At 41.8% G+C, this 27,647-nt stretch overlaps 1 protein-coding gene across 3 annotated transcripts in view; it reads left to right on the plus strand.

Moving 5' to 3' along the window:
- Positions 1-5,254: 5,254 nt before the first annotated feature.
- LOC122542730 (protein Smaug homolog 1) overlaps positions 5,255-27,647 on the plus strand; it is a 91,336-nt gene continuing 68,943 nt past the window's right edge. Inside the window, exons 1-2 of one of the 3 annotated variants that reach the window (XM_043680711.1) lie at positions 5,255-5,480; positions 20,914-21,423. In XM_043680711.1, the coding sequence (XP_043536646.1) occupies positions 21,228-21,423 (196 nt within the window). In that variant the 5' untranslated portion in view covers positions 5,255-5,480; positions 20,914-21,227. Of the gene's footprint in view, positions 5,481-5,969; positions 5,989-20,913; positions 21,424-27,647 lie in introns of those variants that run through there. The other 2 variants (XM_043680712.1, XM_043680714.1) reach the window with 2 other exon arrangements.

The following is a 27,647-nucleotide window of genomic DNA, read 5'->3' on the forward strand; positions in this document are numbered from 1 at the left end:
CACAGTGAGTTGGTAAGTTGGATACAAAATTGGCTTGGTCATAGAAGACAGAGGGTAGTTGTGGTGGGGTATTTTTCTGTCTGGAGGTCTGTGATCAGTGGCATTCCACAGGATCAGCATGGGATCTCTGCTATTTGCCATAAGTGATTTGAATTAAAATGTGGGTAATCTGATTAGTATCTTTGCAAACAACACTGAAGTTGGTGGAATTGTAGACAGTAAGGGAATTTGTCAAACAATACAACAGGATAGAGATCAGTTTGAAAGTTGGGGAAAGAAATGATAGAGTTTAATCCGGACAAGTGTGAGGTGATGCATTTTAGGAAGTCAAATATAAGAGGAAAGTATACAGTAAATTGCAAGACCCTTTGGAGCATTGAGATACAGAGGGGTCTTGTAAGGCAAGCCCATAGCTCCCAGATACTTGATTCATAGATTCATACAGTGCAGAAAAGGCCCTTTGGCTCATCAATCTGCACTGACGTAACTACCACCAAAAGTGTGTTAATCCCAAAATGATGGTAAAGAAGACACACGGCATGCTTGCCTTCATTGTTTGGGACACTGAGTATAAACGTTGGCATATCATGTTGCAGCTGTATAAAACGTTAGTCAAGCCACATTGGGAGAATTGTGCGTAGTTCTGGTTGCCACATTATAGGAAGGATGGGGGGCTTTGCAAAGGGTACAAAAGAGGTTTACCAGAATGTTGCCTGGATTGAAGTGTATTAGCTATAAGGAGGGTTTGGAAAAACTTGGATTGTCTTCATTGGAATGTTAGAGGCTAAGGAGCAATCTAATAGAAGTAGATAATATTATGACAGACACCGATAGAGAGTTGGACTCTTTTTTTCTAGGATGGAAATATCAAATACTAGAGGTCATAGGTTTAAGGTGAGAGAGGGAAAGTTTAAAGAAGATGTGCAAGGAAAGTTTATTTTTAGGTGCCTGGAACAAGCTGCCAGGGGAGGTGGTAGAAGTAGATATGATAGAAAAGGTTAAGAGGCATTCAGACAGATACATGAACAGGAATGAATAAAGGCATATTGGTACAGTGCAGGCTGATGGTATAGTTTAGAATGGCATCATGGTTGAAAGGCCTGTTCCTGTCCTGTACTGTTTTACCTTATATGTTCAATTTTACAGAAGAGTCTTCATCCAAATTCTGTTCTTCACCTGGTCCAAAACAATCACTCAAAGTGCAGTAATCTGCAGGGTTACAGAGATCAGGCTGAAAGCTCTCTTTTTTCAGTAAGCACAGATACGACAGGCTGCATGGCCTCTTCGTGCCATGAATGTTCAATATTCCTATGCCTTTTTTTACATTTAAAAGGAGTCTTCTTCATCCAAACCAGAGAACATTCATCATTGATACCACTGGAAATGAATTCTTCTTATATAATTTGTGAAACATGAAAGAGTTCAGAAAAGATTTACAAGGGTGTTGCCAGGGTTGTAGGATTTGAGCTATAGGGAGAAGTTGAACAGGCTGGGGCTGTTCTCTCTGAAGCGTCGGAGACTGAGGGGTGACCTCCTAGAGGTTTATAAAATCATGAGGGGCATGGATAGGATTAATAGACAAAGTGTTTTCCCTGGGATGAAGGAATCCAGAACTAGAGAGCATAGGTTTAGGGTGAGAGGGGAAAGGTATAAAATGGTCGTAAGGGGCAACGTTTTCACGCAGAGGATGGTGCGTTATTAGAATGAGCTGCCAGAGGAAATAGTGGAGGCTGGTACAATTGCAACATTTAAAATTCATCTGGACAGGTATATGAATAGGAAGGGTTTAGACGGATATGGGTCAAGTGCAGGCAAATGGAACTATACTAGGTTAGGATATCTGGTCGGCATGGGTGAGTTGGACCAAAGGGTCTGTTTTTGTGCTGTACATCTCTATGACTCTATAAGTGTCATCAGAAATCATCACCTTCATCAGGAGTAAAGGGTGTTCGTCAATAAAGCAAAGACTAACCAAAGTCAAATCAAATCTAGAATCAGTGCATTGCCGTGATTTGATTTTATTTTAGATATTTTTAATAAACTTGTTCAGAGATGTTGTAATATGCCTCTGGAGCAGCTGGGGCTTTAACCATGCATCCTGACCAAGAGGTAGGGACATTACCACTACACTACTGTTTGCTTAAATGGAAGGCTATCCTCATGTCTGCAGTAACACAAAAAGTCACGTAAATTCTAAGCCCTGCAGTAGAATTAGCAATGCTGAAATTTGCCTGCCACACACCACCAAAAAGTTAACTGGCGACTCTTCTCATTGTTCTTTGTGGGATCTTACTGTGTTTTTTAAATTCACTCGTGGGATGTGGGCATTGCTGATTGGGTCAGCATTTATTGCCTGCCTGTAGTTGCCCCTTGAGAAAGTGGCGGTAAGCTATTTGAACCACAGCTGTCATGTGGTAGACCCACAATACCATTAGGGAGGGAGTTTCAGGATTTTGACTCAGCAACAGTGGAGGCACAGCGATGCACTGCACTTCCAAGCCAAGATGGTGAGTGGCTGGGAGGGGAATGTGCTGGGACTGACGTATCCACTGCTCCTGTCCTTCTAGGTATAAGTGGTTGTGGGTTCAAACAGTGCTGAGGAGACTTTGTGAATTTCTGCAGTGCATCTTGTAAATAGCATACACTGCTGCTACTGGGCATCACTGACGGAGAGGGAATGTTTGTGTATGCAGAATGAGTTCCTGCATTGTTACACTGTGCAGTTAGAAATATTACTTCAAGTAGAGGGAGGTGAGGAGAATTATTTTGTGCAGCAAGTTGCTGTGATTTGGAATGTGCTGCCCCAAAGAGTGGCTGAAACAGATTGATAGGAACTTTTTAAAGGGAACTAGATAAATATCTGAAGAAGAAAGTACTGCAAGTCTATAGGGAAACAGCAGAGGGAGTGAGTATAATTTGTAACACTATTAGAAAACCAGTACAAACACAATGGGTCAAATGGCTTCCTTTTGTGCTATGATTAATTGCATACAAAGCAATTTGAGATGCTTGTGAGCAAGGTGATGATGTGAGTCACTGGGCAAATCCAATCCTTATATTTCTTTACTGTCACTGGAAGAAAGCCAGCAACTTGGAGTGTCCACAGTGCACATTAAACAAGAGGCTACGTGGCTCTTCCCTGTGTCATAGTTGCAACCAGCTGCTTTTAACACTTCCCATTTTAGCTTCTTAAAATTTTGCCTTGGGTAGCTTGCACCTGAAAGTAACCCTCCCACCTGAGATTGGTTTTAAATCATCTGTCGACCAAATCAGTCTTTGGTTCTCCAGTCACACACCATGTTGAGACCTAGTTCTCTCAAACATATACAAGTTGAAAAGATCTTATGATTCAGTCACATGCAATGTAAAAGCTCACCTTAAAGCAAGTTGCAACATCTTTCAAATAAAATCTTGCTTGCCTATCATCTATACCGTTACTCTCAAACAAACTATCAAATTGCTTTTACCTAATTGGTTACTGATTTAAAATGCCATACTGTCCAAATTTTTTAACTATATGGGAACCTACTAATGAGTATGCATTGGAGATTCAGGGGAATCAATCATGGAACAAAATGTTGTATATAAAACTATAAAGGGAGCTTTGCTCTCTATGTACCTAACCCCATGCTGTACCTGTTTAGAGTGTATTTGAAGGGGACAGTGTAGAGAGAGAATTACTTTCAGTTTAAGAGAATTGAGAGAGATTTAATCTGTATCAAACCCCATGACTATATCTGCCCTGATATGAACAGTGTAAAGGGAGCTTTATTCTGTATCTACCCATATACTGTGCCTGCTCTGGGAATGTTTGATGTTAACGTTTGACCAGTGAAATGGGAAAGTTGTATTCTCAGCACAAAAATCGTATAACTTTATGCACCTTAAAACCTAAATTACAAATTCTTATCAACTTAGGTAAAGAGAATGGGTAGCACATAACAAGGCTGTAATTAATCAGAGCTTTAGTCTCATACTGGATGTCATTACCTGGAATATGCTGAAATTAAAATAAAATGCAAAATTGTTTCAGGAAGTTATTTCTTACTTTTTGTAAAGATTGAGTTGAAGTTTAGTTAACTCACGAGGCACTTGATTGATTGACCATTGATCTTTAGTCACTGCTCCTGAAGATAATTTTTAAAATTGGCAATCGTTTAAATAAATTAAAAGCCACATTATAGAAACATGGATTTGGGTTGGTGAGATTGAAAATGTTTTAGTCTCCAGTTTCCCAATGTTTTATTTTGATTCTAAATGTATGATCTGCCAGTGACCCTCTGTTAATGGTTGTGTAATGATTGTGGGCAGGACTTAGTCCATTCAAGATCCATTCTGTGAGAAACAAACTGTACAGCACTCATGCCTGAGCTCGCTGACTTATAATGACTCCCAGTCCAGAAAAAGCAGTTAAGATTCTCCCCCCTTGTTACTAACTCTTTATAAAGACCTGGTTCCCCTCCTCTTTCCACTGTAACCTTCTCCTTCTAATTGTGGTCTCTGATTATTTTCCCTGGAGTGTCAGAGGTGAATCATCAAGGTCTTTTAGAGGGCATAGGTTAAAGCTGAGAGAGGAAATATTGTTAGGTGGAAGGTGGTACATGTATTGAATGAGATGCCAGAGGAAGTGGTGGAGGCTGGTATAATGACAACATTTAAAAGGCATCTGGATGGGTATATGAATAGGAAGGGTTTCGAGGGATATGGGCCAAGTGCTGTCAAATGGGACTAAATATGTTTAGGATATCTGGTCAGCATGGACGAGTTAGGTCAAAAGGTCTGTTTCAGTGCTGTACATGACCATGCACCCTTGGTAGCATTCCCCTTAATGGCTCTGCTGTGGTTGGAGTGTCCCAAATCTGGTAATCCCTACGTAAAAACTCTTCTCTATAATATTACTGCTCTAAACTTTCACCAAAAATTTATCCTAAAACATCTCATGGGTCGCTCATTCCTCGAATTTTGTTTGATGACCATCCCATCATCTCGAGAGGGAAGACATTGCCACTGCGATGACAAGGCGCTATATAAACTCAAGTTGTTGTTGTTCGGGATGCGCCCTGAGAGCGATGGGAGGATTAAGAACTACAACCCCCGGCGTGCCCTGCGCCTCCGCTATCCCATAGTTTCCGGCACACTGTGACATCACGTCCTAATCCCGCCCGCTCCTCCGATGGCAACCGAACGTGATGACGGGGCTACCGTAAGATGGACAGCTCGATTAACCAATGGAACCGCGGTAGATGAGAGGGGCAGGCCACAGCACCCATCAATGAGCGAAGGCCGACGGCGAAGCCCCCATCAAGTTAGTGCGACCTGGCAGGTTTGGCGCGGCCGATTTTCTCCCTCCTTCCCCGCCCCCCCCTCCCTCCCCTTCCGACGTGGGGGCCCGCCATTGGAACCCCCCCCCTCCCCCATCATCCACCTCAGCACCACAGGTGAGGAGGGGGGAAAAATCGAGAAAATTCGACGGCGGATGGGTAAATAATTGATGTTTTTGACTAAATGTCGGGTACGGGCTGTCGAACGGGGTCGATTGGATGACATTTATTTTTATTTTCTCCTCACCCCCCCTCCCCTTTTTAGAAACATGTTGGGGTGGGGGAGAGAGAGACGGGGAACGGGAAGAGGAGGGTTAGGCCTCGAACATCACTTGAGGGAGGGTAGGGTAGGGTAGGGAAGGGGTGATGGGTGTTGAAGTGCCTCCGTGACGGGCTGAGGGTTGGAGGGGTTTGGCTGTGGGGCTGGACAGAGGGTGTTGACCATTCCCCTGGCCTGGAAAGGGAGGGGAGTAAAACCACAAACATCTCATGTCTCTGCGTGTGTGGGAAAAGGGGGGAGGGAGAGGTGGCTGTGAGGAGAAGCCAAAGCTGCTCAGCCTCACGTTTTATCATTTATCTCCCACTCACTCTCACAACACACCAAATAAAAACCCACCCCAGTTCCCAAGGCAAACCTACTCCATCCTGGTGGAAAGTCTGAGCGTTGGTATGTAGATCTTCTCCCTCTTTTGCCTCCAGATCTGCTTCCCCGCCACTTTTTTTTATTCTATTTTTTTTTTATTTTGTTTTCAAAGGAATTTCAGTCTGGTATTCTTTCTTTGGTTCTTTTTTATACCCTCTTGTGGGAAAGCATATTTAAGGGAGGAAGATTACTTTTACTCTGAAATAGAACTCATTGCAGCATTTTAGTGAGTTTGATTGAAAAAAGATTGCATGACACAGCTGAACTGTTCGTGTCATCACTTTCAGATCATTTTGTAGCTTAAAAAAGAACTGGTCCTGTTCTATTTATAATTTTGGTGTCCTGCTATATCTACCTAAAAGTTATAAATATCAGTGTGTTGTCAAGAGTGTTTTTTGTGTACACAGTGTATGATTAGTCTAAAGAATGAATTTTACATCTATTCAAAATATTGTATGTGAGTTGTTCGGTATGGTGAACTTCTCTTGTTAGGGAGTTTTAGCATATTTTAACATCTATTAAACTTGATGTCAAAAAGTTATGATTAACAAGTTTAATATTTTTGAAAAGCACCTTGGCTAACTTTATTAGTACAGTTTTTGTTGTGGTTGGCTAACTGCAACCTGTGAGTTACCTGTTGCTCATGATTATCTGCTGATGTGAATTATGAATTAACAACTGATGGTGAAAGGAAACTGTTCTCACTTAAAGGCTGAATGCCAATTACATTCAACGTTTCAGTTTATTGTTGAGTATTCCAAAGTAGTATGACTTTAAATATGGTAAGATGATTAATATTGAGTGCTGTACCTTCCCACTTTGGACATAATGTGAACATGAAATAATTCCTCATTAAAATATACAGTGGATCCCCCTCCCCTCTCTCTCTCATGCCTGAACACTGGTGAAACCTGGGATTGGCTACAATCTAAATTTTGCTGTACCCATTCAGAGTTAGATTTCTGAATTGAGGATTTTTTTTGCTGTGAGCTTCATGTTGTGAATGCATTGAGACTGTCAAGAAGTCTGGCTTGACAGTCTTGTGCTTGGGTTTTCTTTGCTCCCAGGGCAAAATGTTTATTCTGGGTTTGAGCCCAACTTTGGAGGGTTCTTTTATATTGAGCCATAGAAGAGAAATTCATTTTAGATTTATTATTTGACAAGTGCTCCTTGGATGCTACCTGACCTGCTGTGTTTTTCCAACACCACTGTCATCTAGACTCTGATTTCTAGCATCTACAGTCCTCACTTGTGCCTTATTATTTGATAAGTTTATTGAGAATGCTTATTTGCTGCACTTGATGTATTCTGCTTATATATATGCTGCTTCTGACTTGTACCAACCAGGTGCCCTTTTTATTCATCTGAGTCTTTGTGGCGATTATCGTTGGCTATTCAACCGTGTGAGGTAGCCTGGTCAATAATGAGAGCAGGGTTGCTGGCTGGTTTCTTTTCCATAATCGAGACTCACCAAAGTAAGCTTAACATCAGTCTCCCATCTCTGCACCTTGGTGAGGACCTCAGCCGGTAGTTAACAACGATCTTTCTGGAAGAGTGCAAGTGTATTTGGTAGGTTGGGTGTCAGCAGTTAGTCTAATCTGGCTGATGGCCCAAAATGTGGGCTTGGGGGCAGTGATATGGAGTTTGGGGTGGGGTTGTGTGGCTCTTTTTAAAATTCTGGCAGCATAGTATTTGACTAACTTGAGAAAGGCAGTAATGACACCAAAAGCATCTGATACTTTCAAAATAAGTCTCAGTTTTCTTTGTTGGTTGAATCTGTTTCATCTTTGCAATTCCTCTCCAGTATCTATCACCAGACTTCCCTTTTTCCAACTTGTCTTTCCATAATTTTGACAGTTAACAATTTGTCACCTATCAATCTTCTGTTGTGGGTGAATGATGAATCTGACTTTTGACTACACTTTTCAGAATGGTCAAAAGGGCAGGATGCTCTTATGATAAGCAGTATGACTCTGGCTGATTTATTCTCCACCTGTCAGCTTAGAAGCAAAACTACCTGTAGCGCCATAGTTGCCTCCTTTATGATCAGCCAAGATCAGACCTTGGACATTCTGCTGCTGTATGGCTCAGCTGCACAACAGGGCAGTGATGCAGCAGCTAACCTGACTTGTTTTGTGGTGTATAAATTGTTTAAAGTAATTTGTAGGTAAAGAGATATTTAAGAAAAGGCTGATGTTTAATTTGGAAATATTTTAATATTGCATGACAGCAGAATACAAAAAGTACATTGAAGCTGAAGTAGTTTTGTTTTGTCTGATTCTGTGTATAGATTAGAATTAAGTGCGAGGACAGGGGTACTGATACTTTATAACCTATGATTCATGATGCTGTACTCATCTGGCTTGCACGAGGCTATGTGGACCTGAATATCTCTAGCTTAATTCCTGATCTGTGGTGGCAGTGAGGGCTCATGTCAGTGAGCTTAATACCACTGGATCATGGAAGAGAAAACATAAAACAGGCTTTCTGTTCCTGGCTGCAATTTAGTGAGCCCTAGTCCCAAGTGTATAGAAGCAGTCATGGGATTGGTCCTAAGAGGTTGTACAGGATCATGACGTGGGCTGTCTTGGCTGGTTCTTTGGGTGAGGTTCCAGAGGGTTGTTGCTGCTAACAAATTGTATTGCTCAAGAAAGATAGACTTGCATCTATACAACACCTTCATAAGTCAGAATGTTTCAAAGTACTTTAAAACCATGATGAAGTTTTAAAAGTACAGTGTGGCAGCCAATTGTGCACAGTAAGCTCCACAAAGAACATCATCCCATCTACTTCACCTGATTTAGAGAGAAATACTGACCAGGGCTTGTCTCTGAAAACATCCCATAGCAATATTTGATATCAGACTGAGAACTAGTCTTTTCTCTTAGTTGAGCATCTTGTCTGAAAAGTAACGCCTCAGTGCACCCTAGGATTGCACGTGGGAGTGTCAGTCTGGATTATTTGTGTCTAGAGTGGGACTCTAATCTACAACACTCAAGCTAGTATGTGAATGTTATTTACCAAACCACAACTAAAATTCAACAAAGATTCCCAGCTGAACACTGAGCACATGAGAGAGGTTGGATGATATAATTGGTTTGAAACCAATTGTTTTTCAGTTTCCTGGTAGTCAGGAATCCTGGTTTTCAGGATGCAAAGGAGCAATTGAAGACATTTTCTTTTCTAGTTGTGGGTTTCAAAAATGTAGTCTTCACAGAAAGCAGATGTCTTATCGTACAGAAGAAAGTTGTTGTGCCTATCGTCTGCATTGGCCCTTCAAGTGAGCATCATTGCCTAGTGCCAATCTCTTGCTCTTTTCCCATATGCTTGTTTTATTTTTATCCAAATCATCTAATGCCCTCTTGAATGCCTCAATTGAAACTACCTCCACTACTCTGAGACAGTGCATTCTCCACCCTAGTGAAAAAGCTTTTTCTTATCACCCATGCTTTGTTTGAATACAATTTTAAATCTATGTCCATTTGTCCTTGTTCCTTTTTCAAGCAGGAACATTTTCTCCCTATCTCCTTTATCCAGCTCACTTTTGAAATTAATTTGGTTGAAGAATAACTCAGTCCATCTGAGCTGTGTTCTTGACGCACCAATGCTATCATTTTACCACATCTGAATTGTGTCCATGTTTTCCGTTTTCATCTTCACAGGAACATATGCCTGAGTCCTTCCTACCTTTAGTCATCCAGGGGATAAAAGAGCTGTCTGGTGACCTGTTCTGGATTTGCTCTTAACAAATGTGAATTTGTCCTTCTGGATACTGCAGTGCGAATGTTTGAGAAGTTAAGGCCATAAGACCTTAAGCCATTCAGCCCCTCTAATTTGCTCTGCCATTAGATTGTGGCTGTTATGTTTCTCAACTCGTTCTCCTGCCTTTTCCCCATAGCTTTTGATGCCCTTACTAATTAAAGACTTGTATAAACTGGTCTTAAATGCATTCAATGACTTAGCCTCCACAGCCCTTTGTGGCAATGTGTTCCACAGATTCACCAAGTTCTGGCTGAAGAAATTCCTTCTCATTTTAGTTCTGAAGGGCCACTCCTTCATTCTGAGGCTGTACCCTCAGTTCCTAGTCTTTCCTAGTGGAAACGTCCATTCTATCTAGGCCTCTCAATATTCTAAGTTTCACGAGATCACGCTTATCTTTGTAAACTCCAAGTACAGACCCAGAGTTCTCAACACTTGCTCATTTGACAAGCCCGTCATCCCTGGGATCATTGTAAACTTCCCCTAGATCCTCTCCAATGCCAGCACATCCATCCTTAAATACAGGGCCCATAAGTGTTCTCAATGTTCCAAATGCAGCCTGACCAGAGCCTTATAAAACCTTAGCAGTATATTTCTGCTCTTGTATTCTAACCATCTTGAAATGAATGTTAATGTTCCATTTGTACCTGCACATTAATCTTAAAAGAATTCTGAACTAAGGCACCCAGGTCCCTTTGTGCTTCAGGTTTCTGAAGCCTTTCCCCATGTAAAAAAATAGTCGACACCTTTTCTTCCTACCAAAGTGCATAACCTCTCATATTCCCAAATTGTATTCCATTTGCCGCTTCTTCACCCACCTCCCTAGCCTGTCTAAGTCCTTCTGCAGCCTTCCTGCTTCCTCAACACTATCTATCTGCAAACTTAGCAGCAATGCCCTCAGTTCATTAATCTAAATCATTAACGACACCAACCCCTTGGCATCATGGTAGCCCACAAACCTACCAACACACTGAAACAGCTACTAATAAACCTTCAGGACCCTATTACCACCAACCAGCAAAACTAATATCATTTACAAAATACCTTGCAAGGACTGTAGCAAACACTACATTGGACAGACCAGGCAGAAAACAAACTACCAGGATACACTAATACCGACTAGCCACCAAAAGACATGACTCATTATCACTAGTATCCTTACATACAGACAAAGAAGGACACCACTTCAACTGGGACAACACAGCCATCCTAGGAAAGGCTAAACAGAGAAACGCACGGGAATTCCTAGAGGCCTGGCATTCAAACAAGAGCTCCATCAATAAACACATTGATTTGGACCTCATTTACCAACCTCTGAGAAAAAGAACCAGAAATGATATCATCCACCTTAACAGACCAACACACACACATAGAAAGCAGGATAGAACACCAGTGCTTCACCGGAGTCTCGCTGATGATGTCACCTAGCATGGTGACAAAACATCTGAAAACAATCCTTCCAGCTCAGCGAGCAAACTTACAACCTGAGCTACAAATCTTCTCAAAAATTGCAAATCATTAATGTATAACATGAATAGTTATACATCTCAATATTTATTCCTAGGTAAGCCCATTCACCATTTTACCCCTCATACTGTGTTTCTTCAACATGTGCCTTATGTAGTTGAAGGAACTGAGTATCACCTTTCCTCAAACCACCACCAGTATCTTAAAACAAAAATGCTAGAAATACAACCGGTCAATCAGCAGCTAAGAGAATCAACACATTTTGATGTGTATTTTTTTTAGTGTTAAATCTTCAAAATGTGAGTCTCTGTCTTCATCAGTACTGACCCATGTGTTTACTATATCTTCTAGTTTGTTTCAGATGTTCATGTCTGCAATATTTTTGGCTTTTTTGTCATTCACGTTCTGGTTTCCAAGAGGAGTACATGTTTTCTGTTTTCCTCTTCACAGGAACATATGAGAAAATACCATTTCAGGTATTTTAGCACACTCCCTTTTATTTCAGAAAAATGTAGATTCAAAAGAAAAAAAGGCGGTTTTGTGAACACCATTTGCTGTCTGATACCTCATCCAAGTGACCATGTGTTTAGAGCACAGAACAGTGTTGTGCCGAGCATTTATCTTAATCTAAGATCAACCTAACCTACAGACCCATCAATTTATTGCCATCCATGTGCTTCCAGCAGTCACTTTAATGACTCTAATGTCTCCGACTCTCCTGCCTCCATTGGCGCTGCATTCCACTCACTCGCCACTCTATGTATAGAACCTACATTTAACATCTCCCTTATTCCTTCCTCCAATCACCTTAAAATTATGACCCCTCGTGACAGCCAATTCTGCCCTGGGGGAGAAGCCTCTGGCTCTCTACTCTATCTATGCCTCTCATTGTCTTGTATACCTCTATCAAGTCACCCCTTTCTTCCTTCTCTCCAGTGTGAAAACCAGACCTCACTCAACCTCTCTTCATAAGACAAGCCCTCCAATCCAGGCAGTATCCTGGTAAATCTCTTCTGCACCCTCTCTAAAGCGTCCACATCTTTCCTATAATGCAACTGGACACAATATTCCAAGTGTGGTCTAACGAGGGTTTTATAGAGCTGCAGCAACACCTCACAGCTTTTAAACTCAATCCCCCGTTAATGAAAGCCAAAACACCGTATGCTGTCTTAACAACTTTTTCAACTTGGGTGGCAACTTTGAGGGACCTATGTTTGTGGACTCCAAGATCCTGCTGTTCCTCCATACTGTCAAGAATCCTGTCTTTAACCCTGTATTCAGCATTCAAATTTGATCTTCCAAAATGAATCATTTCGCATTTATCCAGATGTAAGACTCACTGGTCTATAATTCCTAGGGATATCCCTATTCTCTTTCTTCAACAGAGGAACAACATTTGCCTCCTTCCAGTCATCTGGTACTACTCCATGGAGAGTGAGAATACAAAGATCATGGCCAGAGGCGCAGCAATCTCATTCCTCACTTACTGTGGTAACCTTGGATATATCTGGTCTGGCCCTGGGGACTTTTCTATCTTGATGCTTCCCAGAGTTTCCAGCACATCCACTTCCTTAATATCAATCTGTTCAAGTCTATTAACCTGGTCCACGGTGTTCCCACAATCAACAAGGTCCCTCTCTCGAGTGAATACTGAAGCCGAAAACTGTTCGGGCCTCCCCCACCTCTTCAGATACCAGGCACAAGCTCCCTCCACTATCTCTGATCGGCCTTACCCTCCCTCTGATCATTCTCTTATTCCTCCAGTAAGCATCGAACGCCTTTGAGTTTTCCCTAATCCTTCCCGCCAAGGCTTTTTTGTGACCCCTCCTAGCTGTCCTCGGTCCATTTGAGTTCTTTCCTAGCTACCCATTCTCTAAACCTGTGCCTGATCCTTGCTTCCTCATCCTTAAATAAGCATCCTTCTTCCTCTTGACGAGAAGCTCCTCTTGTCATCCAAGGCTCGTTCACCTTACCATTCCTTGCCTGTCTCAGTGGGACAATAAGTGCTCCTTAAACAGCCTCCACATTTATGTTGTGCATTTCCCATAGAACAATTGTTCCCAATTTATACTCCAGCTCCTGTCCAATAGCAGTATAATTTCCCCCCTCCCAATTAAATACCTTCCCAAACTGTCCTGTCCTTCTCCATGGCTATGGTAAAGGTGAGGCAGTTGTGGTCACTCACTGAAATCTTGTCCCACCAAGAGATCTGACACCTGGCCTGGCTCATTGTCTAGCATCAAATCCAATATGGCCTGCCTCCTCGTTGGCCTATCTACATATTGAGCCAGGAATCCTTCCTGGACACACCTGACAATCGGCTTCATCCGGACCATCTGCGCTCAAGAGGTTCCAATCAGTATCGGGGAAGTTGAAGTCACCCATACAACAACTCTGTTACATCTGCACCTCTCCAAGATCTGCTGTCCAATCTTCTTCCATCTCTCTGCTGCTATTGTGTGTGTGTGTGGGGCGAGGGGGGAGGGTCTATAGAAAACATCCAATAAAGTGACTGCTCCTTTCCTGTTTCTGACTTCTACCCATACTGACTCAATAGACAAACTCTCCTCAACAATCTCCTTTTCTCTAACAATGCTACTCCCCCTCCTCTTTTACCCTGGTCTTTTTAAAAGGTCTAAACCCTGGAACATCCAGCAACCATTCCTGTGAAATCCATGTCTCCATTATGGCCACAACATCGTAGTTCCAAGTACTGATCCATGCCCCAAAGTTCATCACTCTTATTCCTGACACTCCTTGCATTGAACCAGACTCACTTTAACCCATCTCTTTGCCCTATCAACAATGTATCGTTCCTGACAGACTCTCTGCATTCTATTTCTGCCCTTTTCAACAACTACCCTCTCCTCTGATCTATATCTCTGGTTCCCATCCCCCTGCCAAACTAGTTTGAACTCTCCTGAAGTGCTCCAGCAAATGTCCCACCCAGGACATTGGTGTCCCTCCAGTTTTAAGTGCAGACTGTCCTTCATGTACAGGTCCCACCTTCCCCAGAAGGTACCCCAATGATCTATGTATCTGACGCCCTCCCTCTTGTACCAGTTCAGTAGCTGTATATTTAGCTGCACTCGCTCACTTTTCTTTGCCTCACAAACACGTGGCACCAGTAGTAATCCTCAGATTACTACTCTGCTCATCCTGCATTTTAGCTTCCAACCTAATTCCCTGAAATCACTTTAGATCCTCATCCCTTTTCTTAGCTATGTCGTGATGCCAATATGCACCATGACTTCTGGCTGCTCACCCAACCCCTTCAGAATCTTGTAGACTCGATCAGAGACATCCTAGACCCTGGCACCTGGGCAGCAACATAGCTTCCAGGAGTCCAACTAGTATTTTTCTATTCGCCCCCCCCCCCCACCATTATCTGAGCCAAAGAGCCAGAATCATTGCCAAACACCTGGCCACTGGCTTTCTCCTGGCAGGTTGTTAAACAACCCACCACCACCACCACCAAAGCAGTAACCAAAATGGTATACTGTTATTGAGAGGAACACCACATAGGATCCTTGCACTGTCTACTTGTTCCCTTTCTGTCCACTGACTGTAACCCATCTACCTTTTTCCTGTACCTGAGGTGAGACTACCTCCCTGTAACTTCTCTCTACTACCCCCTCTATCTCCCAAATGATCCGAAGTTTATCCCACTCCAGCTCCTAATGTGGTTTTCGAGGAGCTGGAGTTGGGTGCACTTCCCACAGGTGAAGTCAATGGAGACACTAGTGGAGACTCTTACCTCATGCATCCTACAGGAGGAACATTTTCAATGTCCTGAATTCCTAAAGAGACTATTGAAAACAACTGGCAACCTTACCGAATTAATGCACAGAACCTTATTTTTTTGGTTAGAGGACGAGGATAGGTGGGAGACACTAAGTAGTGTTTCGGGTAAAGCAGCCGTCCAAATATATTACCTCACTTACCCAGCAGTCCTGTGTTTGCTCCTGTTCAGTGTGCGCTCTGCCCATTCACAAGGTAAGTTATTAAAAGTTTAATTTACCTCCCTGGCAAGTTTAACAACATCCTTCCTATAGGAGGGAGACCCCGGAATTGCACACGATATTCCAAGTGTGGCCTAACCAATGTTCTGTACAGCTGAATATGTCCTGTGAACTTCTATACTCTATGTTCTGACCAATAAAGGCAAAAATATCAAACACTTTCAGTATCTTATCTACCTCTGACTCCCCTTTAAGGATTTTTAGACAAGAAATATGCAAACTCCATTCCCTAATTTCTGAGCCTGTGTATTGGCAACTCTTCAGACTGAACCACACTGTTCGGAATCTTAATGTTATATCAAACTTGGGATAAGATTTCTATATTTACTTCATCTGTAAGAACATTTCTGGATCAGTAGTGCATGACTTTGTCATTTCTTCGGCTCGTTTGTGGACCAGGCCCAGTAAACTATACTCCTGTTTCTTAGGTTCTTGTCTGTCGCTGAAATTCCCATTCATGCCTTGACTATTCCAAGGCACTGCTACCATTCACAAGCAGAGTTTAGAATGTTCTCGAGCTTCTGTCTTAACTTGTTTTGCTACCTGCCCTCCTTATATTTACATTGGTGCATGATCAAATGGCCTTGTCCCTTCATATCTTTGCCATCTCCTTCAGCCCTGCAACCACACTAGCTCTCTGTGCTCCCATCTACTTTGCTTTCTTGTGCAAGCCTGATTTTGTTCACACCACCATTGGTAACAATGAATGTATCTGACTCGACACTAAACTCTCAAATCCCTTAATGAGTTTGAAGAAGATTTGTAGCTCAGATTAAGATTCTGGGTGTAAGTTTGGCTGAGCTGGAAGGTTTGTTTTCAGATGTTTTGTCACCATGCTAGGTAACATCATCAGTGAGCCTCCAGTTAACTACTGGTGTTATGGCCTGTTTTCTATTTGTGTTTAGGTTTCCTTGGGGTGGTGACATCATTTCAGGTTGTGATGTGCTTCCTGTTCATTTTTCTTAGAGGCTGATAGATGAGATCCAAGTCAATGTGTTTGTTGACAGAGTTCCAGTTGGAATGCCATGCTTCTAAGAATTCTTGTGCATGTCTCTGTTTGGCTTGTCCTAGAATGGATGTGTCATCCCAGTCAAAGTGGTGTCCTTCCTCCTCTGTATGTAAAGATACTAGTGAGAGTGGGTCATGTCTTTTTGTGGCTAGTTGATGTTCATGTATCCTGGTGGCTAGTTTTCTGCCTGTTTGTTCAATGTAGTGTTTGTGACCGTTCTTGCAAGGTATATTTTGTAAATGACATTCATTTTGCTTGTTGTCTGTATAGGATCTTTTAAGTTCATTAGCTAGTATTTTAGTGTGTGGGTTTGTGGGCTACCATAATGCCAAGAGGTCTTGAGTAGTCTGGCAATCATTTCAGAGACGTCTATGTAGGGCAGAGTGGCTAGGGTTTCTGGGCGCATTTTGTCTTTTTCTCAGCAACAAAGAAAAACAAATTGTCGGACTGTGTTCATTGGGTACCTGTGCTCTTTTGAATACAATGTTCATATGACTTTCTTCTGCTCTTCGTAGTTCCTTGGTGCTGCAGTGTGTGGTGGCTCGTTGAAATAAAGTTCTAACCTCAACACACACAATAGAAAGGGGGTCGTAACAACAGTGTTTCACCAGAGGCTCACTAATGTTACCGAGTATAGTGATAAAACGTTTGAAAGTGTACCTTCCAACTCAGCGAGCAAACTTACATCCAGAATCTAAAACCCCCCTCAATATCTCACTATTGCTTTCTTTCTGTCCTCACTTGAGATGCTCCTAAAACACACCTCTGTCTTTGTGGATTTTTAATATTCAGTGCATCTTTGAAGTGGCTTAGAATGTGTTATTATATTTAAAGGTGCTGTGTAGTTGCCAATAATTTCTAATGATTTCAATCTACAGTACAAATGAAGTCCTGAATCCATTTTTTGTAGTTAGTGCAATAGGTAGCTCCTCTTTCATTACGAGGAAATGTAACTATCAATATACCCCTTGCCCCTCCTGAATATAGTGACATGGGATCCAGCTCTCACTTAACCCTCACTCAAATGATAATTCACTTTTCAACCTAGTGTTAGCAGGAAATTTAATCATAGAAGATATCACCAGCAGATCTTATCTAACCCTTGCCTAATGTGAAAAAGCATTTTCCAACATGGATTGAAAGATCAGAAATAGGAACTATTGGGAAATTTTTCTCCCCCTCCTAGTTAGTGGCCATGGCTGTGATCTGTGCATCCTAGTTTCCCGTGAGGACCGGCGTTCAGTGTACAATTGTCTGTCATTTAGAATCACGTGTTGCAGTGCAATTGCCTATTGAGTTATCAAAGTAGCAGTCTATGCTGAAGATAGTGTTTAGTATGAAACACAAAGTAAAATTTATCATTTAAGCTGAGAACAAGGTTCTTGATATTTTGTTTTATTATTTAATGTTTACAAGATGAGCACGGTGTGATAATTGAACATTTCTTGCCATTACTCCCAACTTTTCTCCACCTATTGCAGCCCATTAGCTGAGAGCATAAGTAGGTGGCATTCCAGCCATTGAGTTTGGGCTTTTTTCTACACAACTGTGCGTTGTGTTGTCATTTTATGGATCATGAGCTTCCTGGATAGTATTGTGGTGAAACAAGGCCAGTGAGTTTGGCTAAACCAGTTGCAGGATGGGGCGATTTATGTGTAAGCAGTCGGTTTCTGAAGACCCTGTGATTTTTCTTGCTTAACTGTTGAACAAGTTAAATTTCAAATGAAACTTTTTGCAAGCAGCTTGCTATCCATAGCCCATGAAATAGAAATATGACATGCTTTTAGGTTTCTGTATTAAAGATCTCTTTGTAAATTGATCATGAAAAAATAGGCCTAGTAAGTTTGAGCACTGTCCTCTGGTTGTGCTGTTGAAATCACCTCCAAACAGACCCCACCACCAAGGATATATTCCCCTCCCCTCCCCTATCAGCGTTCCGGAAAGACCACTCCCTCCGTGACTCCCTCGTCAGGTCCACACCCCCCACCAACCCAACCTCCACTCCCGGCACCTTCCCCTGCAACCGCAAGAAATGCAAAACTTGCGCCCACACCTCCCCCCTCACTTCCTTCCAAGGCCTCAAGTGATCCTTCCATATCCATCACAAATTCACCTGCACCTCCACACACATCATTTACTGCATCCGTTGCACCCGATGTGGCCTCCTCTACATTGGGGAGACAGGCCGCCTACTTGGGGAACGTTTCAGAGAACACCTCTGGGACACCCGCACCAACCAACCCAACTGCCCCGTGGTTGAACACTTTAACTCCTCCTCCCACTTCACCAAGGACATGCAGGTCCTTGGCCGCCTCCATCGCCAGACCATGGCAACACGATGCCTGGAGGAAGAGCGCCTCATCTTCTGCCTAGGAACCCTCCAACTACAAGGGATGAATGCAGATTTCTCCAGCTTCCTCATTTCCCCTCCCCCACGTTATCTCAGTCCTAACCCTCGGACTCAGCACCGTCTTCTTGACCTGCAATCTTCTTCCTGACCTCTCTGGCCTATCATCCTCACCTTAACCTCCTTCCACCTATCGCATTTCCAATGCCCCTCCCCTAAGTCCCTCCTCCCTACCTTTTATCTTAGCCTGCTTGGCACACCCTCCTCATTCCTGAAGAAGGGCTTATGCCCGAAACGTCGATTCTCCTGCTCCTTGGATGCTGCCTGACCTGCTGCGCTTTTCCAGCAACACATTTTTCAGCTCTGATCTCCAGCATCTGCAGTCCTCACTTTCTCCCTGTTGAAATCAGGAGCTTGTATTGAAGCTGCTCCATGGTCTGTCTAACTGAATCGTTTCTTCCAGATTATGGTGTTCCATATGGTACTATATACCTTGTCTAAGTTTCCCTGTTTCATGTATCACTCTGCAAAATGTCAGCAGGCTGTTGACAGTGGGAGAATATAATAGATTGGCCTGATCCTATCTTTATACGTTGTTTTGATGCTCCCAATCAAAATGGAGTCATGATTGTGAGGGGAAACCTTGGTTTCCCATCTTCTTCACCATTCCTACCACCAGACAATGAAGCCATTTGTAGTATAGAACTCTGATTTGACCCATTCCTCGGCATAAAATAAGGAATCAAACTTTGAGCTGTACTGAGCAACAGATTCAGTCATGCCATTGTGGGATTATTTAGTTTTAACCTATTTCAAAATCAACATGCAAGCCCTAATTGCAGTGAAATGTACTCTGAAATTAAACAGGGTATTTTCACTATTCAGAGACCTGACTGTAAAGAGAAAGTCCTGTTTCCGTTTGAGTGATTTGCAGTGTGATTTTATACAGATTTTTCTCTCTCTATCCAGTGTGTGCCAATGCTGAGTGCTCTTTGAATGCTAATGAATACCAGATGTAGATGGCTGCAGAAATGATGTCATACACTGGGAGTTAGTTCTTGGCTTAATAACTGTTCCAGATGGGACTGCAAAAGGGGTGGGCCTGAGGTGGGGTGGTTGAAAAATATTGTTTTTTAGAAGAATTATGACTTAGTTTTTGTGTTTGTATGCACATTTGGGTATGATTCATTGAGTTCATTGTGTAATTGGGATCTAATAATCTAATACACTGCAGACAATAGGCTTTTTGTATGTTCCTAAAGTTTGTGTTAATTCAATCATTCAAAATTTTTGGAGATGTACCGGATGCAGTATCTACCCAGTTGATAACTTATTTATATAGATCACTTTTTGTATGTGTTGCTGTTACGTTCTGAAACCAAAAATGTATTTTCTTTACAGGTGTTCTAAATTCATTGGTACTCTTCCTCCTCCTTTCCTGTGACCAGTACTATCTCTCCTCAGCATGCACATTTTTCCTGTTCTTGTTAAGCTTAAGCTCTCTATGATGTCCTGAGTGCAGGGAGAAATGTGTTGTAAAAGGAATCATTCCCATAAATGTAAATATTCCTACTCCAGAGTGCTCCCATTAGAATATCATTTCTAAAGAAAAGTATTGAATGTGATTATAATTAAATTTGCAAAAACTTAACCATGCATGTTTGATTTTGTCAAAAGAAAATTTTGAAGTCTGAAACCAAGTTGGTGTTTCTGCAAGTGTCAGTTTATGTGGGCCTGCACCTGTGGGTATCCATGTAGCAAGCCATGAATTGGTGCTCTCAATTCTCCCCACACCTATGTCAATCTGTCTTGTATGTTGCTGCATGACTGGGTGCCAGCAACAGAGTATGGGGATTCAAAAAATCAGAATAGAGCAGATGTTGGAAATCTGAAATAAGCTGAAAATACTTAGCAAGTGAGGTTGCATCTGTGGGGATAAAAATTAAGTTAACATTTCAGGTTGTTGAACTTGCATCATGACTAAGGAAAATTTAAAATGGGATCAGTCTTTAAGTTAATGAGGGGCAGGTGGGGAAGAAGTTCAAGGGAAAGGTCTGTGATAACGTGGAAGGCAGGAATAGTAGGCATAAATGTTGGAGGGAGATTGAACTTTTTTGTCACTTCAGATTTCCAATTTTAGTTGCAACACTTGGAGAAAAGAGAGTAGTTCTCAGTTTATTTCTTAACAATACATACAGGTTTCGGTGAAGACCTAAGAGCAGAATGAATTGCACAAAGCGTGTCCAAGGAGAAAAGAGAATTGTAGAAATTGGCTCAAAAGTCCACTTAGAAAATGTGTATTTAGCATTACTATGTTATTGATGTTTTTGTTTTGTTTTAAACAGTGACAACATGAAACCCTAACTTCAAGAGGCAAGATTACGAAAGAAGCTTTCAATGGTCTCCTATCAGAACTCTCCTGAAATTGTTTCATCATTCAATTGCCAGTGTTGACGGTGGTCTCTTGGACTGTTGCATCTTGAAGGAGAGGGGGCTGGTGAAAAGAGAATATTGGATCGCCTCAAAATGTTTGGACAGAAAAGACACCGACTCCTACAAAGTCGGTAATCTTACTATCCAAGCTGAAAACATGTGACGTTCTTCTGTCAGTTGGGAGCCAGAGAGAGAGAGAGACAGATAATCGTGCAGGCTTGCGATCATGATGTTTCGGGATCAAGTTGGTGTGCTAGCTGGGTGGTTTAAAGGATGGAATGAATGTGAGCAGACAGTAGCCCTGTTATCTCTGTTGAAGAGGGTCAGTCGGACCCAGGCTCGCTTTCTTCAGATCTGCTTGGAGCATTCGCTGGCCGACTGCACTGACATCCACATACTAGAAGGTGAAGCCAATGATGCTGGTAAGTCTTGTTTCCTTCAACCTGGGCCTCAGTCATCAAAATTAATTAAAATTCTTGTCTTTCGATGTTTTAATGAAAGCTGGAATTTTCATACTCTTGCATTTTGCAGTATGGATTATTGAATGGCAGTTGGCAGCAAGAACTGATGTAGTGCAAGTTCATGCAGGCTTACTGCTGTATTCCTCATTCAGTTGGCTTGGCTGCATAGAGCAAGTAGCCTAATGCATGTAGTTAATCAAATTCCCAGCTGAGGACTTTGAGTCAGTATTTAAACACTTGGATTTTTTATCTCTGAAAATATGCTGTTTTATGGCATTTAAAATTGGAGATTTTAGACAGTAGTTTCTGGATTAAGTAGTTGATTATTTACTGTCGGATTTTTAAAAATTAATCCATGCAATATGGGTGTCACTAGGCCAGCATTTGACTGCCCATCCTATTTAGTGAGTGGGCAGTTAAGAGTCAACTATATCACTATGATTCTGGACATGAAGTCCAGATCTGGTAAAGACAGCAGATTTCCTTCCCTAAAGGACGTTAATGAATCAGTTTTTTTTTGCAACAATCGACATGGTCACTGAAGCCAGTTTTTTTAAGTCCATATTTTCTTATTGAATTCAAATTTCTTCTTCTGCCATGATGGGATTTGAGCTGAAAAATGTGTTGCTGGAAAAGCACAGCAGGTCAGGCAGCATCCAATGAGCAGGAGAATCGACATTTCGGGCATAAGCCCTTCTTCAGGATGGGATTTGAACCCGTGTATCTAGAAAATTAGTTTGGGGTACTGGATTATCAACCCAGTGATATTACGATCTTCCACTGTCTATATTACACACAACAGAAATGATTTTAATGGCACTGGTAGACAATTGATGCACATTTATGTCTGACCACTTAATGAATATTGTCTATGATTATTTTGTCAGATTGAGGCACACTGAATCATCCAATCTTTGAATCAAAAATACTGATGTTAACTACTGCCTGATTGTACTTTAGAAGCTGAGAGGAAAACCAAATTCACCCTTAAAATCATTTAAGTTGGACCTTGTCTAGCTGGGAGTAGACAGGATAACAATTCTTTATTTGCACTTGACCCTGATCTTTCACATGTTTTAAATATGGATGTATGAAATTATCTATCATTTCAGTTAAAAATTGCACAAGATCATTTCATAGTTTTAGTTAGTGGCTATGTACATGGATTTGGCAAAGCAGAATGTCAGCCCAACTAATTGATGTCAGTCATTTCGTTTTACGTATTTATTACAATATTAATTTCAACTGTTGATACTTCATTGAGAGCTCTAAAAATTTATCCGATATTGGAAATATTTTGATGTAGCTAATAAACTGACATTAGTTGTCAAAGGAGATTGGCAGATTCAGGAAAATGCCTATGATATATGCTATATGACTAGCGAGTTTTGAGAAGATTTGTAGCTCTGTGTGTAGGTTTGCTCGTTGAGCTGGAAAGTTCGTTTTCAGACGTTTAATGTCTGAAAATGAACCTTCCAGCTCAGCGAGCAAACCTACATCCATACTATATGACTGTTCTATGAAAAACAGCTCTGCTTTTATCAATTTATATTTATATGCAAAGCTTTAAATCTTTATACAGCTTTTATTTGTATAATCACCTGAGATTTTTTATCATCTATGATTTTATTTGGGAATGAATGATTTAGTAAGCTAGCGTCTTTGGGTCAAAATCATAGAATTCCCTCACTGATGGGGTTGAGGGTGTTCCTACAACACATGGACTGCAGTGAATCAGTAGACAATAGGTGCAGGAGTAGGCCATTCTGCCCTTCGAGCCTGCACCACCATTCAATATGATCATGGCTGATCATCCTTAATCAGTATCCTGTTCCTGCCTTATCTCCATAACCCTTGATTCCACAATCCTTGAGAGCTCTATCCAACTCTTTCTTAAATGAATCCAGAGACTGGGCCTCCACTGCCCTCTGGGGCAGAGCATTCCACACAGCCACCACTCTCTGGGTGAAGAAGTTTCTCCTCATCTCTGTCCTAAATGGTTTAACCCGTATTTTAAGCTGTGTCCTCTATTTCGGCACTCACCCATCAACGGAAACATGTTTCCTGCCTCCAGAATGTCCAATCCTTTAGTAATCTTATATGTCTCAATCATATTCCCTCTCAGTCTTCTAAACTCAAGGGTATACAAGCCCAGTCGCTCCAGTCTTTCAGTGTAAGGTAATCCCGCCATTCCAGGAATTGACCTCATGAACCTACGCTGCACTCCCTCAATAGCCAGAATGTCTTTCCTCAAATTTGGAGACCAGAACTGCACACAGTACTCCAGGTGTGGTCTCACCAGGACCCTGTATAGCTGCAGAAGAATCTCTTTGCTTCTATCCTCAATCCCTCTTGTTATGAAGGCCAGCATGCTATTAGCCTTCTTCACTACCTGCTGTACCTGCATGCTTACTTTCATTGACTGGTGTACAAGAACACCCAGATCTCGCTGTACTGCCCCTTTACCTAAATTGATTCCATTTAGGTCGTAGTCTGCCTTCCTGTTCTTGCTACCACAGTGGATAACCATACATTTATCCACATTAAACTGCATCTGCCATGCATCTGACCACTCACCTAACTTGTCCAGGTCACCCTGTAATCTCCTAACATCCTCATCACATTTCACCCTGCCACCCAGCTTAGTTTCATCAGCAAATTTGTAAATGTTATTACTAATACCATCCTCTATATCATTAACATATATTGTAAAAAGCTGCGGTCCCAGTACTGATCCCTGCAGTACCCCACTGGTCACTGCCTGCCATTTAAGAAGGCAGCTCGCCACCACATTAAGGATCACAAAGGACAGGCAATAAATGTTGGCCCTGCCAACGATGCCCACATCGTATGAGTGATTTCTAAAAAAAATTTCAGCCTTTTGATTTGGTCCAGCTTTTAGTGGTATTGTGACTGATCTGTATCCCAACTCCACTCACTCATTTTGGCTCATAGCCTTAATATACTTGGCTAGAAAAATCATTGAGCTAACATCTATGGCTTTTTGTGGAAAAAGTTCCACATTTCTATCATCTTTTGCCTGAAGTGATTTCAAACTTCTTTCCTGAACTTACTGCCTTTTGACTTTTAATATATTTCTTTTCCGATGCCATTGAAAACATTCGTCTGTCTAATAAATTCCTTTCCAAATTGTTTTAAAAAAAAAGCAATTTTAATTTCATAACACCACAAAGTTTGTAAAGAGGGGCTAAATCAAAGAATTGTGGCTAAATAGCACATTACACACACACATTATGCACACACACACATTATGCACACACACACATCACCTTCTTGATAAAGGGCTTATGCCTGAAACATCGACTTTCCTCCTTGGATGCTGTCTAACCCGCTGTGCTTTTCCAGTACCGCACTTTTCAACTCTACGGATTTTGATTAGAGTCTGGTTGTCCAATGCAGCAGATTAATCGTCTTGATGACATTTCATTTAAGCCCCCTTCAATATAGACAAAGTGTTTTGATTCATTTCTTCGTAATCTGGAATGGAAGAAATCAAAGGAATCCATTCATCCTCAAATTCCATATTTAATCGATTATCTGTAATTTCCACCAGCCGCCAGTGTAACCCCACAACTGAACATATTCTGCCCTTTTCAGTATTCTGAAGGAACTGTCCGTCTTAAAAAGAACATAAAAGATGGAGGGCAGGAAAAATTTCTGGCTGTAAGAGCTGCTCCTTTTTTATTTTGAGGTATTTTAAGTGTTGGAGGTGATTTCCTCGAATTCCAGGAGCAGCAATTACTGTTTATATGCTGTTTCATTGTTTTGGAACTTTGGAAAAAATAAGTCAAAACAACAGCAGTTTAACAGGGAGAAGAGCAGACAAAGGAAGCACATGGTGAGGACAGTGCATGTGAGAGAGAGAGAGAACCTGCACAGTTACCGCCTTTGCTGTTTGAATTCGTGTATCGCTGCACATGGGAGTGCATCTGGGAAAATGAACAAACAGTGAAATTCACAACTAATCTTGGAGGAACTGTTGGGTGAAGTTCACAGCACAGAATCAGATAAGTTAATTGTTGTTTTAAGTCTGTCCAAGAGAGAGGCTGCAGTAGTGAGCATAGTGGATTCTTTCTTGATTATATGTTTTTGGAGATAGGTCTCTTGATTAAACTTAAAATATAAGCCATAGCTATTAATTTAACCTGGGGCAGTGTTTGTAGAGGAGTAAGATGGTGTTATTTTCTGGGTCTGTAGATTGTGAAGGAGCAAAAATGGCCTTTGCAGTGATATGCACTTGTCAGATGTGGGAGTTTAAAGAGAGTTTAAGGGTTACTGTGGATTATATCTGCCATCTTATTAGATCGTGTGGATTGGTTGGAGAGACAGCTAGAAGTGATGAGGAATTTGCAACAGTATGTGATGGATGGTGGGAAAGTCTCAGATACAGTCACTTAGATGGGTTAACTCCAGGAAGGGTGAGAGAGGTCGGCACCTAGGGCTGGAGTCTTTTGTGGATATACCCATTTCAAACAGGTATGCTGTTTGGGAAAATGTAGGGGGTGTTGGATTCTCAGGGGAACGTAGCTCGAACAGCCAAGTTTCTGGTATTGAGACTGGCTCTAATGCAACGAGGGGTAGGTCAGCTTCCAAGAGATCAGTTGTTCGTGGATTCTGTAGTCAGAGGTACAGACAGGCGTTTCTGTGGCCAGCAGAAAAAAAGCAGAATGTTGTGTTGTTTCCCTGATGCCAGGATCAAGGATGTCTGAGAGGGTGCAGAATGTTCTCACAGGGGAGAGGGGCCACCAAGAGATCATTGTCCACATTGGAACCAACGATATAAGAAGGGAAACGGTTGAGATTCTGAAGGGAGATTACAGAGAGCTCGGCAGATATTTAAAAAGGAAGTCCTCAAGGGTAGTAATATCTGGATTACTCCCAGTGCTACGAGCTAATGAGGGCAGGAATAGGAGGATAGAGCAGATGAATGCATGGCTGAGGAGCTGGGGTATGGGAGAAGGATTCACATTTTTAGGTCATTGGAATCTCTTTTGGGGTAGAAGTGACCTGTACAAAGATGGATTGCACCTAAATAGGAAGGGGACTAATATACTGACAGGAAAACTTGTTAGAACTGCTTGGGAGGATTTAAATTAGTAAGGTGGTGGGATGGGACCCAGGGAGATAGTGAGGAAAGAGATCGAACTGAGACGGGTACAGCTGAGAACAGAAGTGAGTCAAACAGTCAGGGCAGGCAGAGACAAGGTAGGACTAATAAATTAAGCTGCATTAATTTCAATGTAAGGGGCCTAACAGGGAAGGCAGATGAACTCAGGGCATGGTTAGGAACATGGGACTGGGATATCATAGCAATTAAGCAAACATGGCTCAGTGATGAGCAGGACTGGCAGCTTAATGTTTCAGGATACAAATGTTACAGGAAGCATAGAAAGGGAGGCAAGAGAGGAGAGGGAGTGGCATCTTTGATAAGGGATAGCATTACAGCTGTGCTGAGGGAAGATATTCCTGGAAATATATCCATGGAAATTATTTGGGTGGAACTGAGAAATAAGAAAGGGATGATCACCTTATTGGGATTGTATTATAGTCCCTCCCAATAGTCAGAGGGAAATTGAGAAACAAACTTGTACGGAGATCTCCGCTATCTGTAAGAACAATAGGGTGGTTATGGTAGGGGATTTTAACTTTCCAAACATAGACTGGGACTGCCATAGTGTTAAAGGTGTAGATGGAGAGGAATTTAAGTGTGTACAAGACAATTTTCTGATTCAGTATGTGAGTGTACCGACTAAAGAAGGTGCAAAACTTGACCTGCTCTTGGGAAATAAGGCAGGGCAGGTGACTGAGTTGTCAGTGGGGGAGCACTTTGGGGCCAGCGACCATAATTCTATTCGTTTTAAAATAGTGATGGAAAATGATAGACCAGATCTAAAAGTTGAAGTTCTAAATTGGAGAAAGGCCAATTTTGACGGTATTAGGCAAGAACTCTCAAAAGCTGATTGGAGGCAGATGTTCGCAGGTAAAGGGACGGCAGGAAAATGGGAAGCCTTCAGAAATGAGATAACAAGAATCCAGAGAAAGTATATTCCTGTCAGGGTGAAAGGGAAGGCTGGTAGGTATAGGGAATGCTGGATGACTAAAGAAATTGAGGGTTTGATTAAGAAAAAGAAGGAAGCATATGTCAAGTATAGACAGGATAGATC

Source organism: Chiloscyllium plagiosum, chromosome 41, assembly GCF_004010195.1.
Source record: "Chiloscyllium plagiosum isolate BGI_BamShark_2017 chromosome 41, ASM401019v2, whole genome shotgun sequence".
Lineage (NCBI taxonomy): Eukaryota > Metazoa > Chordata > Chondrichthyes > Orectolobiformes > Hemiscylliidae > Chiloscyllium > Chiloscyllium plagiosum.